This window comes from Notothenia coriiceps, unplaced genomic scaffold (genome assembly GCF_000735185.1).
Source record: "Notothenia coriiceps isolate Sejong01 unplaced genomic scaffold, NC01 NC01_scaffold00008488, whole genome shotgun sequence".
NCBI classification, from domain to species: domain Eukaryota; kingdom Metazoa; phylum Chordata; class Actinopteri; order Perciformes; family Nototheniidae; genus Notothenia; species Notothenia coriiceps.
In genome coordinates, this window is record NW_011341189.1 from 1 (window position 1) to 11,777 (window position 11,777).

At 42.0% G+C, this 11,777-nt stretch overlaps 1 protein-coding gene and 1 long non-coding RNA gene across 3 annotated transcripts; one reads left to right on the top strand and one right to left on the bottom strand.

The window, feature by feature from the left end:
- Nucleotides 1-4,756, top strand: LOC104944609 (uncharacterized). Its single transcript, XR_798241.1, has 4 exons — nt 1-44; nt 1,244-1,392; nt 1,633-1,763; nt 4,278-4,756. It is a non-coding gene; the product is annotated as an uncharacterized lncRNA (long non-coding RNA).
- A 1,293-nt stretch (nt 4,757-6,049) lies between these two features.
- On the bottom strand, nt 6,050-11,711 carry LOC104944610 (cytohesin-1-like). 2 transcript variants are annotated; one of them, XM_010770173.1, is made up of 11 exons: nt 11,507-11,711; nt 11,315-11,379; nt 10,926-10,992; nt 10,577-10,672; nt 10,032-10,225; nt 9,068-9,216; nt 8,594-8,706; nt 7,250-7,328; nt 7,074-7,145; nt 6,587-6,741; nt 6,050-6,504 (listed from the first exon to the last, which is right to left on the bottom strand). In XM_010770173.1, exons 2-11 carry the CDS (start codon nt 11,346-11,348, stop codon nt 6,426-6,428), a joined length of 1,038 nt encoding a protein of 345 aa, XP_010768475.1. In that variant the 5' UTR covers nt 11,349-11,379; nt 11,507-11,711; the 3' UTR covers nt 6,050-6,425. The 2 variants fall into 2 exon arrangements, with proteins under 2 accessions (XP_010768475.1, XP_010768476.1); XM_010770174.1 differs by having other exon boundaries at nt 10,577-10,695; nt 11,507-11,710.
- Nucleotides 11,712-11,777: the final 66 nt, after the last annotated feature.

Sequence of the window (11,777 nt, forward strand, 5' to 3'; positions counted from 1 at the left end):
CCTGCACGAGTACCACCGGCCGGAGTGGACCTTCCACGCCAAAGGTGGGAATACACACACACACACACACACACACACACACACACACCTGTATCAACGACTAACGGTCATGATCTTATGTTAATTCGTTTTTCAACTACTAATTAGTGTAAAAGTTGTCTAAAAATATGCCCTGAGCCTAAAAGCCTAAAGATTTTCATTTTTAGAAACACACACACGTCTAGAGCGCTTCGCTTCAGTTGTACATTTAAATCTGCATTTGGCATTATGGTCACATCCTCACATGATCAGAAGCTGAGCTTGTAGTGATACTCAATGATTAGAAACAGATCAAGGGACATACAGTTCATCTGTATATATAGTACTGACAGGGCCATATATGCACATAAGCTTACAAAAAGAAGTCGTTTTTTTTTTTTTTTTAGAATATTTGACAGTGTGATTATTTTAAAGTGATTTTAATTCAACAAGGATGTTTTTCAAGACAAACTGAGACAAAGAGATGCAGGTAAATGATGTTCTTTGCTTCTGAGAATTATAAAGGAGCAATCGAGAAGAGAAGTAGCAGGTCATCAATCGTGGCCTGTCTGCAGTGTGGACATCTTGACCTAAAGCCATTGCACAAATATATATAATGGTTAAGCCACAACAAAAGCAGTCAGCTACCTACGTTATGACAAGCATATACATTTTCTCTCTGCATATTCTTTTCTTTTTCCTCCTTGATTTGACTCTGCTACAAATCACAGACAAACAACTTGTAGCACTAGCTACTTGCAGACATCCATTCTAGGTCTGGCAGCTGTTCCCATTTCACTTCTCGCCTGTTTTTGGACTCCCTGGCAACAGACAGATTTGTCGGGGGTTCCTTCAGTTCAACACCCCCATTATGAGACAGACTGTGTTCTAATGTGATCCACACAGTCATAGTGTGTAGGTGGCATTATCCAGGGCTCAGCATCCAGACTACTTTTGTTTGGCTGGGTGAAACTAATAAAACGCATCACTCTCCCTGCTCCGCTGCTCTTCTTGTGGTCGCAGCGGTATGTAGCGTGAGAGAGGAGGGCTCGTACACTCATCGCGCCGTAGCCCCGGGGCGAGGATGTACACTCACTCTCCCTCATGCTTTGGGGTTTTGGATCTGTGCTGGGGATTTTCTGCATGTGCTTCCTCTTAGTTGTGGTCTGAGATCCCTGCTGGAAGCGTCTCTCTGAAGCTCGCTGCACTCTTCCTCTCCTCACAGGTCTGTGGTATTACCTCCAGGGGAAGGACCGGCCTTGCCTCACTCTAATTGGCTCCCCTAATTTTGGATACCGCTCGGTTCACCGTGACCTGGAGGCCCAGATCGCCATAGTGACGGAGAACAAGGCGCTGCAGAGCCAGCTCCAGGAGGTGGGTCAACCGCAGGAAATGATGATGACTGACTGTGTGACTCCGCACTGAACGCACACCTGTGTTATTTTGTGTGTTGAACTGTTTGTTGAACTGTGTGTTGAACTGTGTGTTGAACTGTGTGTTGTACTGTGTGTTGAACTGTGTGTTGTACTGTGTGTTGAACTGTGTGTTGAACTGTGTGTTGTACTGTGTGTTGAACTGTGTGTTATACTGTGTGTTATACTGTGTGCCTCTCAGGAGCAGGAGAGGTTGTATCAGCGCTCCACCGAGGTGTCGAGCTCTACGTTCGAGCAGCCGGACCGTCATGTCAAGTTGTGGGTGAAATTAGTCACTCCCCTCATCAAGAACTTCTTCTGAGACACCACCAGGTGATCTCACACACATGTACACACTCACTACAGCACACACAGCATTCACCTATGATACCTCAACAATTAAGGATTTGCTTCTGGTTTGATTGGTTTTTCCTGTTTGTCAGCAGGATTAACAAAAAAAGATGTTAGCCTCATTTTATAATACTAGATAGAAGGGTGTAGTGTGGGCCAAGGACGACTCCATTACATTTCTGGGAGTATCTAAATTACCTTGTTATGTTGCGACCAAGGATATGGCTTTGGCGGAGCGAGTGCTCTTTAAGTGCCCTTAAAGCAACAGCCTATTTTATTTTAGTGACGAAAGAAAGTCCTATTAGACATTTAAAAAAGTTTTGCAAATCATTTATTTTAAATAAACAATTGATCAAATGACCTATAGAGAGTTGTGACCTTGCTCTGCAGTTACACTCAGATCTGCAGTATAAAGCGTTTTAGATTCTTTCAGCCACAACAGTTTTTCTCTGTGTTCCATCAATGCTCCAGACTCAACGGGCAGCTGTTTTCAGTGAATATACCCAACAAACACACTGCACACTTTCTGCTCCACACAATTAGAACAAGTGAGAAACTAGCTGATGAACCAAGTGGGGAATATAGCAGCTTAAGAGCCAGATATTTACCCTCAGTTGGTAGAGACCAAACCAGAGCTAAAAGAAGAGAAAATATTGAACTAAAATTAATTATTTGGACAGAAAAATCCCTTTTTTATAGAATGAAAATGTTGCTTTCTCAAATAAAGCACACTGTCAAAAGTGCACTTAAATTGCAGAAAATAAGAATTTCTCTTTAAAATATATTTTTTACATAGTGCATTGCTTTCATTTGTTTTAATGATATTTTGTTGCCTACTAGACAACATTCAGCCCTGAGCAGACTGAGCAGAAGCACACGCCCACAGTAAGACAGGCTGTGGCTTCTCTGAAATGCCTGCAGTCATTGTGGCGCGTCTAAAATCTCAGGTCCCGTCCTCGCCTTCCCAGCAGCCCGGAGCACCACAGTGAGAGCGGGGGGGGGGGACAGAGAGGGGCTGATTCACTCCTGTCAAGAAGTGAGTCAGCACCGGGGTATGCTGAGGATCTGACGGGTGGTCTCAGTTACCTCGAGTCTGGACCTGGAGAGGTGAAGTCAGGGGGTTCTTCGCAAGAATTAACACTTTTACGAGATATTTTTTTGTGGAAATAAAAGCTGCAGGGAGACATAAAAACATCAACTTCTCACTCGAAAAGGAAGACGTATTCATTTCATAAAGTCAAGGCCTGGCCAAAAGGAAAGCTGCAGTATCAGGTTTTTTCTGTCAGTTTCTCTGAACAGGAAGTGTCACAGGCTGAGAAATGACGGTAAACGGGCGGCCTCTGAACGCTACCTGCACTATTCGAGGAAATCTAAAATATCTTGAGTGATCCGCTGCCAAAAGGAAACAGTTGTAAAGAGATCATCTTTCACGCAGCACAGATTAGCATCAGCACATTCAGGCCTTTTGTTTTACGTGTCAGTGTTGAAAGGACTTACCGGCACGGTGACACTAACAAACAGATGTTTGGCATCTGTAACCTGAGGCTAAAGGTTGTGTTGAACTTAGAACGTATTTAGAAGACAACAGAAAAGGCTCTTTAGTGTCAAATAATACAAACACTGTCTGATTGTTTTAATGAAAAGAACCCAAAATGTTATCTTCTGTCAGAAGATAACATTTTGTTATCAGAGTATAGTATGACATGATGTCACAGCAGGAATGTAATTCCTGTTCTTTTGGATACTGTTTGTTGTCTGAATGTTGTCTGAATGTTGTCTGTTAGGGTCCTGGAGCAGTCTGTCCACTCTCATTCGTGCTTTGTATCCTCTGGCATTGTCACCTCTGTTATTACTTATCTCATCTTGTTTTCCTGGCAGAGGAAAAAACAAACGCAGTCTCCAACAATAGCCTTACCGGTTAAAGGAATGTTTTTGAAAGTCCTTTTTGTCAGCACAGGCTGTCTATTGTTAGAAACTAGAGACAACAGGTTCCTCTGAACGAACCACCTCTGTGAGGGTCAGTCAGGGTGGAGCTGTCTGCCCTCTAGTGGTGACACTGGGATTTCCCACTGTGGTTTCACACATTGAACTAACCACTTGTGACCCATTACTAGCAGTTTAACATAATGCTCACAGGGCTTGTACATTACTGGTAGGAGATAAAGAAATCTTGCCAAGAGTGTATTTTCTTATTTTAAACATGATTTAATACATTTTGCATTCTCACAACTTGTATAGAATACCATACTTGGAGAATAAATGTGCCTGATTTTTTTTATTTCATTAAATGATATTTCAGGGCATACTTTTTAATAATACTTTTACGTCTACTTTCTGTACAATTTGCTTAATGCATACTTCACTATATATTTAAAGTACAGAAGTGCAAAATAATTGCAACAATTGTGTTTTATATTACAATAAAACTAGTTAAAAATTGTAGTAAGGTAAATGAAGAGTCAACAAAATACTGAACATCTGTGTTTTTATGTTTAGAGGGAGAAAGAGTGCTTTGGTTTCCTTTCGTCTTGATGTCGAAGGTCACACCGGAGTCCGCAGATGGGAGACTCGGGTACCATCGGCATGCTGGGAGTTTCCAACCTCACCTTGCTTATAACTCATTAGTGTGTCCCAGGAAGTGACTGACACATACAGGAGGGATGTATGTGGTGAATTCAGCGGGTAAACTTTCTTTTTGTATCAAACTCCAGATCCTGGTTTACCTGCACAGCTGTTAGATTGATTCACCACCTGATGTCATCACATTATAGTTTTTCTACTACAACATTAAAAAAGATTTCCTACCACTGCAATGCATTTCTTCAAGCTGCGATATAAAACAGACGGGTGTGGTGCAGAAAAACAATCCCTGGAGGAGCCTAATAACCGTTAAGAGAGTTTACAGCAGTAATCAAAGCTAAATGTACAGTTTGTTATTATCTTTGTAAATTAAAGGACGATGTGGACGAGTTTTTAAAATGACTTCTAACGTGTGACTCTTTGTTAGGTGCACTCTTACCCACAGCTTTATAGCAACATAAAAACACAATGTATTGCAAATGAACAAGGAATCACAACAGTTAAATGAGTAAAAGTGTTGGTTTTTCAGACTTTTAATGATACAAATCTCAAAATAATAAGTTACAAGAAATCTGGAGAAATAAATATGTAGCTATTTATGCATCACTTTCATTAACAGTGCTTTGACATGTGACCAACAGCAGTAAGAAAACCGATTTAGAAAAGAGCATTTTGTACAATAAAGTCCAACATCCCAAACGAGATGACAACATTTGTTTTCCATGTGATTTCTATATTGTAACAGAAATTGAATCTAAGACCTCAAACTTCAGACTCCCCGAAAGCTGCTCTGAATCACATTACTGTGCCATGTGATTCCTTCATTAGCTGATCCCCATCCTTGTGTTGAAATGTGCTGCAACTTTCACAAGGTGGAGAAAGGCTTTTATCAAAAAACAGTAGGTGTTCAACTAAAAGAAAATATCTTAAAGGGGACCTATCATGCAAAATGCACTTTTATACATGAATATGTGTCCCCGGTGTGTCAGGGAACTCACCAAGTGTCAGAAAACACAACCCTCTCTCTTTTCCTCCATACCCAAATCTCTAAAAACGGGGCTGCAACGGATCTGATACAGACTGATACAGATTTGAAATTGTTCTGACGTCAGAAACGGGGTGCTCCGCCTATATGGGCAACTCTCCACCTATCAGGGGAATGAGAGGTTACGTGGCATGGTGACATGACGCTCGTGCCGGTCAGCTGCAGCTCATTTGCCACAGAATCAGCCCTTGTGAAGACAGGGGTGGAAAAGAGCAAATAGCGCAAAATGAGGCATGGCAAAAATGCATGATCTGTTTGGTATTTTGAAAAAAAAACTTCACGGACATGTTTTATATAGGTAAGGCCCTACAATATATTCAAATATAGCATGATAGGTCCACTTTAAAGTTTCATTCTGACCGAGAACATCTCCTCGTAGAGCTGTGGAGAACAACGGCTTATCAGCGCCGTTGTAGGTTATTAGCTTCTATTAGGAGAAGAGTTGTTTTTTTAAGGGAACCACATCGCTTCACTTGGCATGCTGGATCATCACAGCAATACGCCCCAGCTTGCCATACTCTGTCATTGACCTGTAATGGATGACCTATTAACTGCTTGTGATCACAACCCAGATTTTTTTCCGCTTAAATGTTATGCTTGATAATCTCATAACATAAATGTTTGCTTGTTTTTTCTCAGACATTCTGAGACTGACAGAACTTCCTAGCTTTTTCCTTTCAAATTATGTTTTTCTCTGAATATTACACTCTCACCCATTTTGATATTTAACTTCCTAACTAACATATAATGTTCTTAGTGCCTCTGTAGTAGAGCCTTGCTGTACTACAGCACTGCAGAAGGGTCCAAAAGGAAGATAAAGACAGAGGTCTACCACTGTCCTTTCATCTATAGATGGGGAGAGAAACTTTAAACACAAAGGTCAAACCTGTAGAGAGAGAGGTGTCGGTACTGAAGGGGACAGAGGAAGAGCTTTAAAAGCAAACTTCTCTCCGTCAGGTCCAAATGTCAGTTTAGCAGCAGGAGGAGTTTCAGGTCCACAGTGTTTCATCCTCGCAGCGCTACAGCCCTTTCAGAGACGAGACTTTCTTTTTCCGGGCAGCCAGCATCTCGTAGAACGGGTCTTTGCTGATGGCGGCTCTGCAGGAGGAGAAGGAGGGTTAGATACGAGACAGTACAGTGATCCGCTGCAGGACAAAGGGAGAGCTGAAGTGCCGCTCACTTGATGCTGTTGATCCACTCGTCCTTCTCCTCTGCGGTCGGGGCGGAGATCCTGTAGAAAGTGTGGTTTCCCTCCACCACGCGGCCGTCTGCCTCCGTCTTGCAGGCTTTGATCACCTGATCTCTGTGGTCGGAGACAAACAGCTCGAAGCAGTTCTGGAGAAAAGCACGAGATGAGTCAGGAAGGAGCAAAAACACTCATTCAAATAGATTTCCTGATGACAAATCATATAAAAAGAATACAGGGAACACATCTTTAAATTATTGATTTATAAACTGACACTTTACTATATTTAATCAATTAGTGCAAGACTGGACATTATATTTGCATTTGAAGAACGTCACCAAATGATAGCTGCATTTTTATCCTGCACCATCTTGTTTTATGGTAGTTTTACTTTTCTGACACAAAGATCTGATTTGGAGGGTAAACCAGCAGAAACATTTAATTATACGACAAAATGCATCACAAAGAGAAGATAGTTTACCGGTTTCTTGGAGTCATCGACTTCTCTGATGCTCAGATTCTCCAGTGGAATAATTCCTCTGGGTTCTTTATCCTTGTAAACAAAAGAGATGAGAGGAGAATACATCTTCGGTTCTGTTGAAGCCTTCATACAGCATTTATCTCTTCTCTTATAAAAGCCAAGCGGTAATTACTTACAGTCGTGTACTCAAAGTAGTAGAGGCAGTTATCTGTGAGAATGAACCAGCGTCTCTTCCAGGTCTTAACTCGCCCCCCTGAGGACAGATTACAGGTGAGCTCTGACTGCAGTGAAGACATAACATTTTATTTGCTGAAGCTGAACTTCATACAGCAGCAGCGAGTCTGAAGCACAGTGACGGCACACATCAGCAGTTAAATATAGAGCGGGTCATTCACTTGGGTCAGTGGCCAGCAGTTAGAAACAGATGTGAACTCACTTCTTTTCACATCTGGGCTTCTAGGCATAGTTTGAGTTTTGAACTGGGGGTGTATGAGGTTCTTCTTCTCCATATCATCAGTGTATGGATGTCAACAGGGACCCATTCATACAGAAGCTGAGACATGTACTGCTGTGGAAAGGGATCATATTTAAGCCAACTAAAAGACAGGCCTACCTTGAGAAATAAATCCATGTATGTCATGTTCAGAATCATTTCTTTGATCTACCTTGCCGCCAGACAGCCCTTACCGACGGGGAATTAAAGCCTTCATAACCAGTTATGCTCTCTTCAAAGCTGCCAGACAACATTGGCAAAAACAGTCATTCTACCTCGCAGAACAAGGGAGTTGCTGTTCTGACTCAATCCTTTAATTTGTTTGTTGTTGTGAATGACTTTGGGTTGAGTTCAAATTCAACAAAGTCAGAAAATAACATCTACAAACTAAGTGATCGTGGCAGACGGAGAACAATGGTGTGTTTCTTGGAGAACTGTTTTCAACAATTGAGTCTGGTTGCTTTGGAGATAACGGCTTCAGTCCCCCGTCAGAGTGGGCTGTCTGATGGAAAGTTAAAGATATTATAAATATGTTGTACATTAAAATAAATAACTTTTCGTTTAGAGAAGGCTAAAATGTGTTTTTCTGATGCCTGTCCACAGCAGGACATTTCTTAGCCCCTGTGCCGGTCTCTAAACAAGCAGCTGACACAACCCCACTTCAAATTGCAAACCATCTTTTTTAAAGAATACAGCCCAAGAGTTTTTTTTCTTTAATCTTAATCCAATTGTGCCAGTGTGGGTAGAAGCAAGGAGGGGAGAGGAGAGGAGAGGGGAGGAGGGGGCTCAGAAGCAAAGCAGTCCATTAAAGCTGAGGGGTTTTAAAATGTACATACCTCCTGGAATCAAAAACACATGAAAGACAAACAAACAAAAACAATGTCCACAAATTAATATGACAAAAATACAACAATGTGTTCTGCTCATCTGCTGTTACAGATCCAGTTCACTAGAGGGCCTCACAGCTCACAGGGACTAACAGCAGAATGATTTCATGAATTGCACTGTTCCACACCACATGAACTAACCGAGCTTGAGCAGCCATCCTTCTCGGTCGGGGTTGAAGAAGGTGTGTGTGAGGTCGTTCCCATCATCCTCTGGGATCTTAAAGGGTTCGTTCTTGATGCTGTCGAACAAGTTCTACAGAGACGATGAGCAGATATGGGATGTTAACTTTATCTTCCCAGCTTTAGTTACTTTGCATTCTCAGAGTAATAATAGAGAATATAATCAGTTAAATGTATGATGTGTTTTTATGGATTAAGCGCCTCTGCAGAACATAATGGATTTACAATTAGCCGCCCCTTTACCAGTTGCATCATCAGCAGTGTTTACACAGTAAGAAGACTGAACATCAAGTGGACGACAGTGTGATTTGGCACAATGCATGTTTTTTGTTTTGGTATTATTTTTGTCTGTATTTAAACAGAGTAGACTTTGTCTGTCCGAATATATACTGGAGGGGAACATTGCTCAAACGTGTAAATACAACGCCTCTCACCCTGAGCAGCTCCTCCGGCAGGTCTCCTCCATCATTGATGCCTCTGTTCATGGCCGTGAACCTCTGGACCGAGGGCTTGTCCTTCACGTTGGGGTTGTGTAGACTGGTGTTCAACATGATCACAGCGAAAGACAACACGTAACAGGTATCTGTAAAAGAAGACTCAATCAGTGTGTGTGTTCTTTTTCAGGACTTTACCTATAGTCAGATTTGTTGGTATTAGGGATGCCAGAAACTGACCATGATCAAATTGAAAATCGGATAGCCCTGGTGAATATTAATCGATTATTCGCCGTCAAACCTGATCAGTTTGACCAGTCATCACAACGACGTGGCCTTGAAGTGCAGTTAGTAATGGCCGGCTGTGCTGCGTCTTTCTCTGTAGGCACTTCTTTGGCATGCTTCGCACTCAAATGCTAACGCATGGTTGATGTTGAGCTGTGGTAGACCAAAGTCTTTTCGCAGAGCTTGCATTTGACTTCATTTGCACTTGTCAGTTCGAAGTAGTTCCACGAGGAACTCTTCTTTGAACGTGCCGCTTTGTTCATCTTTAGTTGTGTTGTTCTCACTGTTCTGCATATCGCCAATAAATCAATCGCACGTGTGACCGAGAGGGGGCGGGGTCGGTGTGTAGCAGGCTGCAGCAGGCTGCAGCAGGCTGCAGCAGCAGTCTGCACTCTGTGCAGCCTGTGCTGCAGGCTTCCTCCAAGTTTACAGTAAAACAAACTGGTGGTGTGACCAATGGCCATTTACAATTATTAATACTATTACTATTATTAGCATTAGTCTACACTTTGGTTGAAACTAAGCCAGGAAAAAAAAGAAAAACATAAATAATAAAAATATATATAAATAAAATCGATTTTTTAAAATAATTTTCGATTATGGAGACTAACGAAAAATCGAATAATCGCTGGCATCCCTAGTTGGTATGACATCGATCTGCTTCAAAAAATCAGCCAACCTGTGTTCTGGAACACTCCGGGGTTACAGCGGCAGTATCTGAGGGCGAACGCCTCCATCATGCGGTCGATCTTCTGAGCCTCGCCGGGCAGCCTGAAGCTCCACAGGAACTGTCTCAGGGCCTGCACCAGGTTCAGGTCTGAGAACTCGTGCAGCTCCAGGAAGGCGTGCAGGACCTCGATGTTGAAGTCATCTCTACAACACACACACACACACACACACAGGGAATAAAACAGGATCAGTAGCTGAATGCTGCTCTGTTTGGCTATCCGAGATGGCTGCTACAAAAGTTGGATGAGATGTGACAAATCAGATTAACAGATGATCTTTTAGAACTGCTAATGCAACATGAGCTTATTAAATCATATTCAGATTACTAATAGCATATTGATAAGCTCCTGATTTGTCCTCAATAATGCTGCACGTGTAAAAAAAAAGAAAAAGATCTGTTTTCTGTCTTTTTGTAACCCTAACCCAGTGTTTTGTACTAAAAATGTAAATAATACAAATTATAAAAATGTAAATATTAAACATCTTGACACTTACCTCTCCCCTAGGTAGTCTCCAATAGCAGTCTTATTAAGCCCCTCCCCCTTGTAGAGAAACTGGGCGATGTCATCGCTGGTGTTTTTCAAAAGGGAACTGTCAATCAAGAAACGAATCCCCTGAGGGAGAAAAGAAACCCAGTCTGAACATCGTTCACAAAGAATAAATACATTGAATATGAATGTTATGGTGTCCAGTGAGGAACAAATACCAAGTGAACACATACAGTGTATTACCTATTTTAATTTGACCAACTTTGGTCCTTTTTTTGTGTTTTTATTTTTGTAAACTAAATATCTTTGGGGTTTTTCTGTAAAACAAGATTGTTAAAGATGCCAAACATTCTTACCTTCTTCGGGTCCATGTTGAACTTCTTTCGGCCCATGGCCATCTGTTTATTCCTCTGCATGCTTTTCCTAAAAACAAATGAAAAGAGCCCAAACTAAATACATGGATTTGTCAAATTGACCAAAAGAAAATAGACGGCAGTTTTGATAATCATTTAAAGTATTTATTAAGAAAAATGGCAAACATTCACTGTTTTTAGTTTCTCAAATGTGAGGCTTTGCTGCTTTTCAGTTCTACATCATAGTAAACTGTATATTGTTCAACTTCATAAAGCGCGTTCTGTTTTGAGCGTCTGGCAGATCATGTCCCTCTCTCTGAGTGCACTTCCACTAAAACAAAGGCTGAGGACCCCAGCTGCCCACGCACAGGAATGGTTAAGAGATACTTTACCTCTCTTCACTCTGGCCCAGGCTTTCAATCTCATTGGTCACCTCTGCTATCTCATCCTTCAGCCTCTGAGAGCAGACAGACAGAGAGGAGGGTTATGAAATAGAAAGCAGGAAACAGACGTATATATATATATAGACATGCATACATGTGATATGTGTGTGTGTGATGTGTGACCCTTCACATGGATCTCACCGGCAGCACAATGCATTACACACGGTGGTCTGTTCCGGCTACTTCTCACTGATCATCACATTCAGACCGGCTCTTCTCAAAGACATGACCCAGAAAGAGGAACCTGACTCACTCTCTCAGACTCATCCTGAGAGCAGGAGCTCTGTGGAACAGCCGCCCTCTGCAGAAAATCCTCTGGGAGCTGTAGCACCTGTTCTGGGGTCAGCGGCGACCTCGCTTCCCCTCGCTCCCTCCTCCCCCCTAGTGCTGACCCAGATTTATCACCCTGCCT

What these genes read in the sequence shown, in the direction of transcription:
- LOC104944610 (XM_010770173.1), bottom strand. Translation starts at nt 11,348, where the DNA reads ATGAGATTGAAAGCCTGGGCCAGAGTGAAGAGAG. An exon ending in TCAACATGGACCCGAAGAAG is followed by an intron (nt 10,673 to 10,925) that starts GTAAGAATGTTT and finishes CTTGATTGACAG; the next exon opens with TTCCCTTTTGAAAAACACCA. An exon ending in GGAGACTACCTAGGGGAGAG is followed by an intron (nt 10,226 to 10,576) that starts GTAAGTGTCAAG and finishes TGTGTGTTGTAG; the next exon opens with AGATGACTTCAACATCGAGG.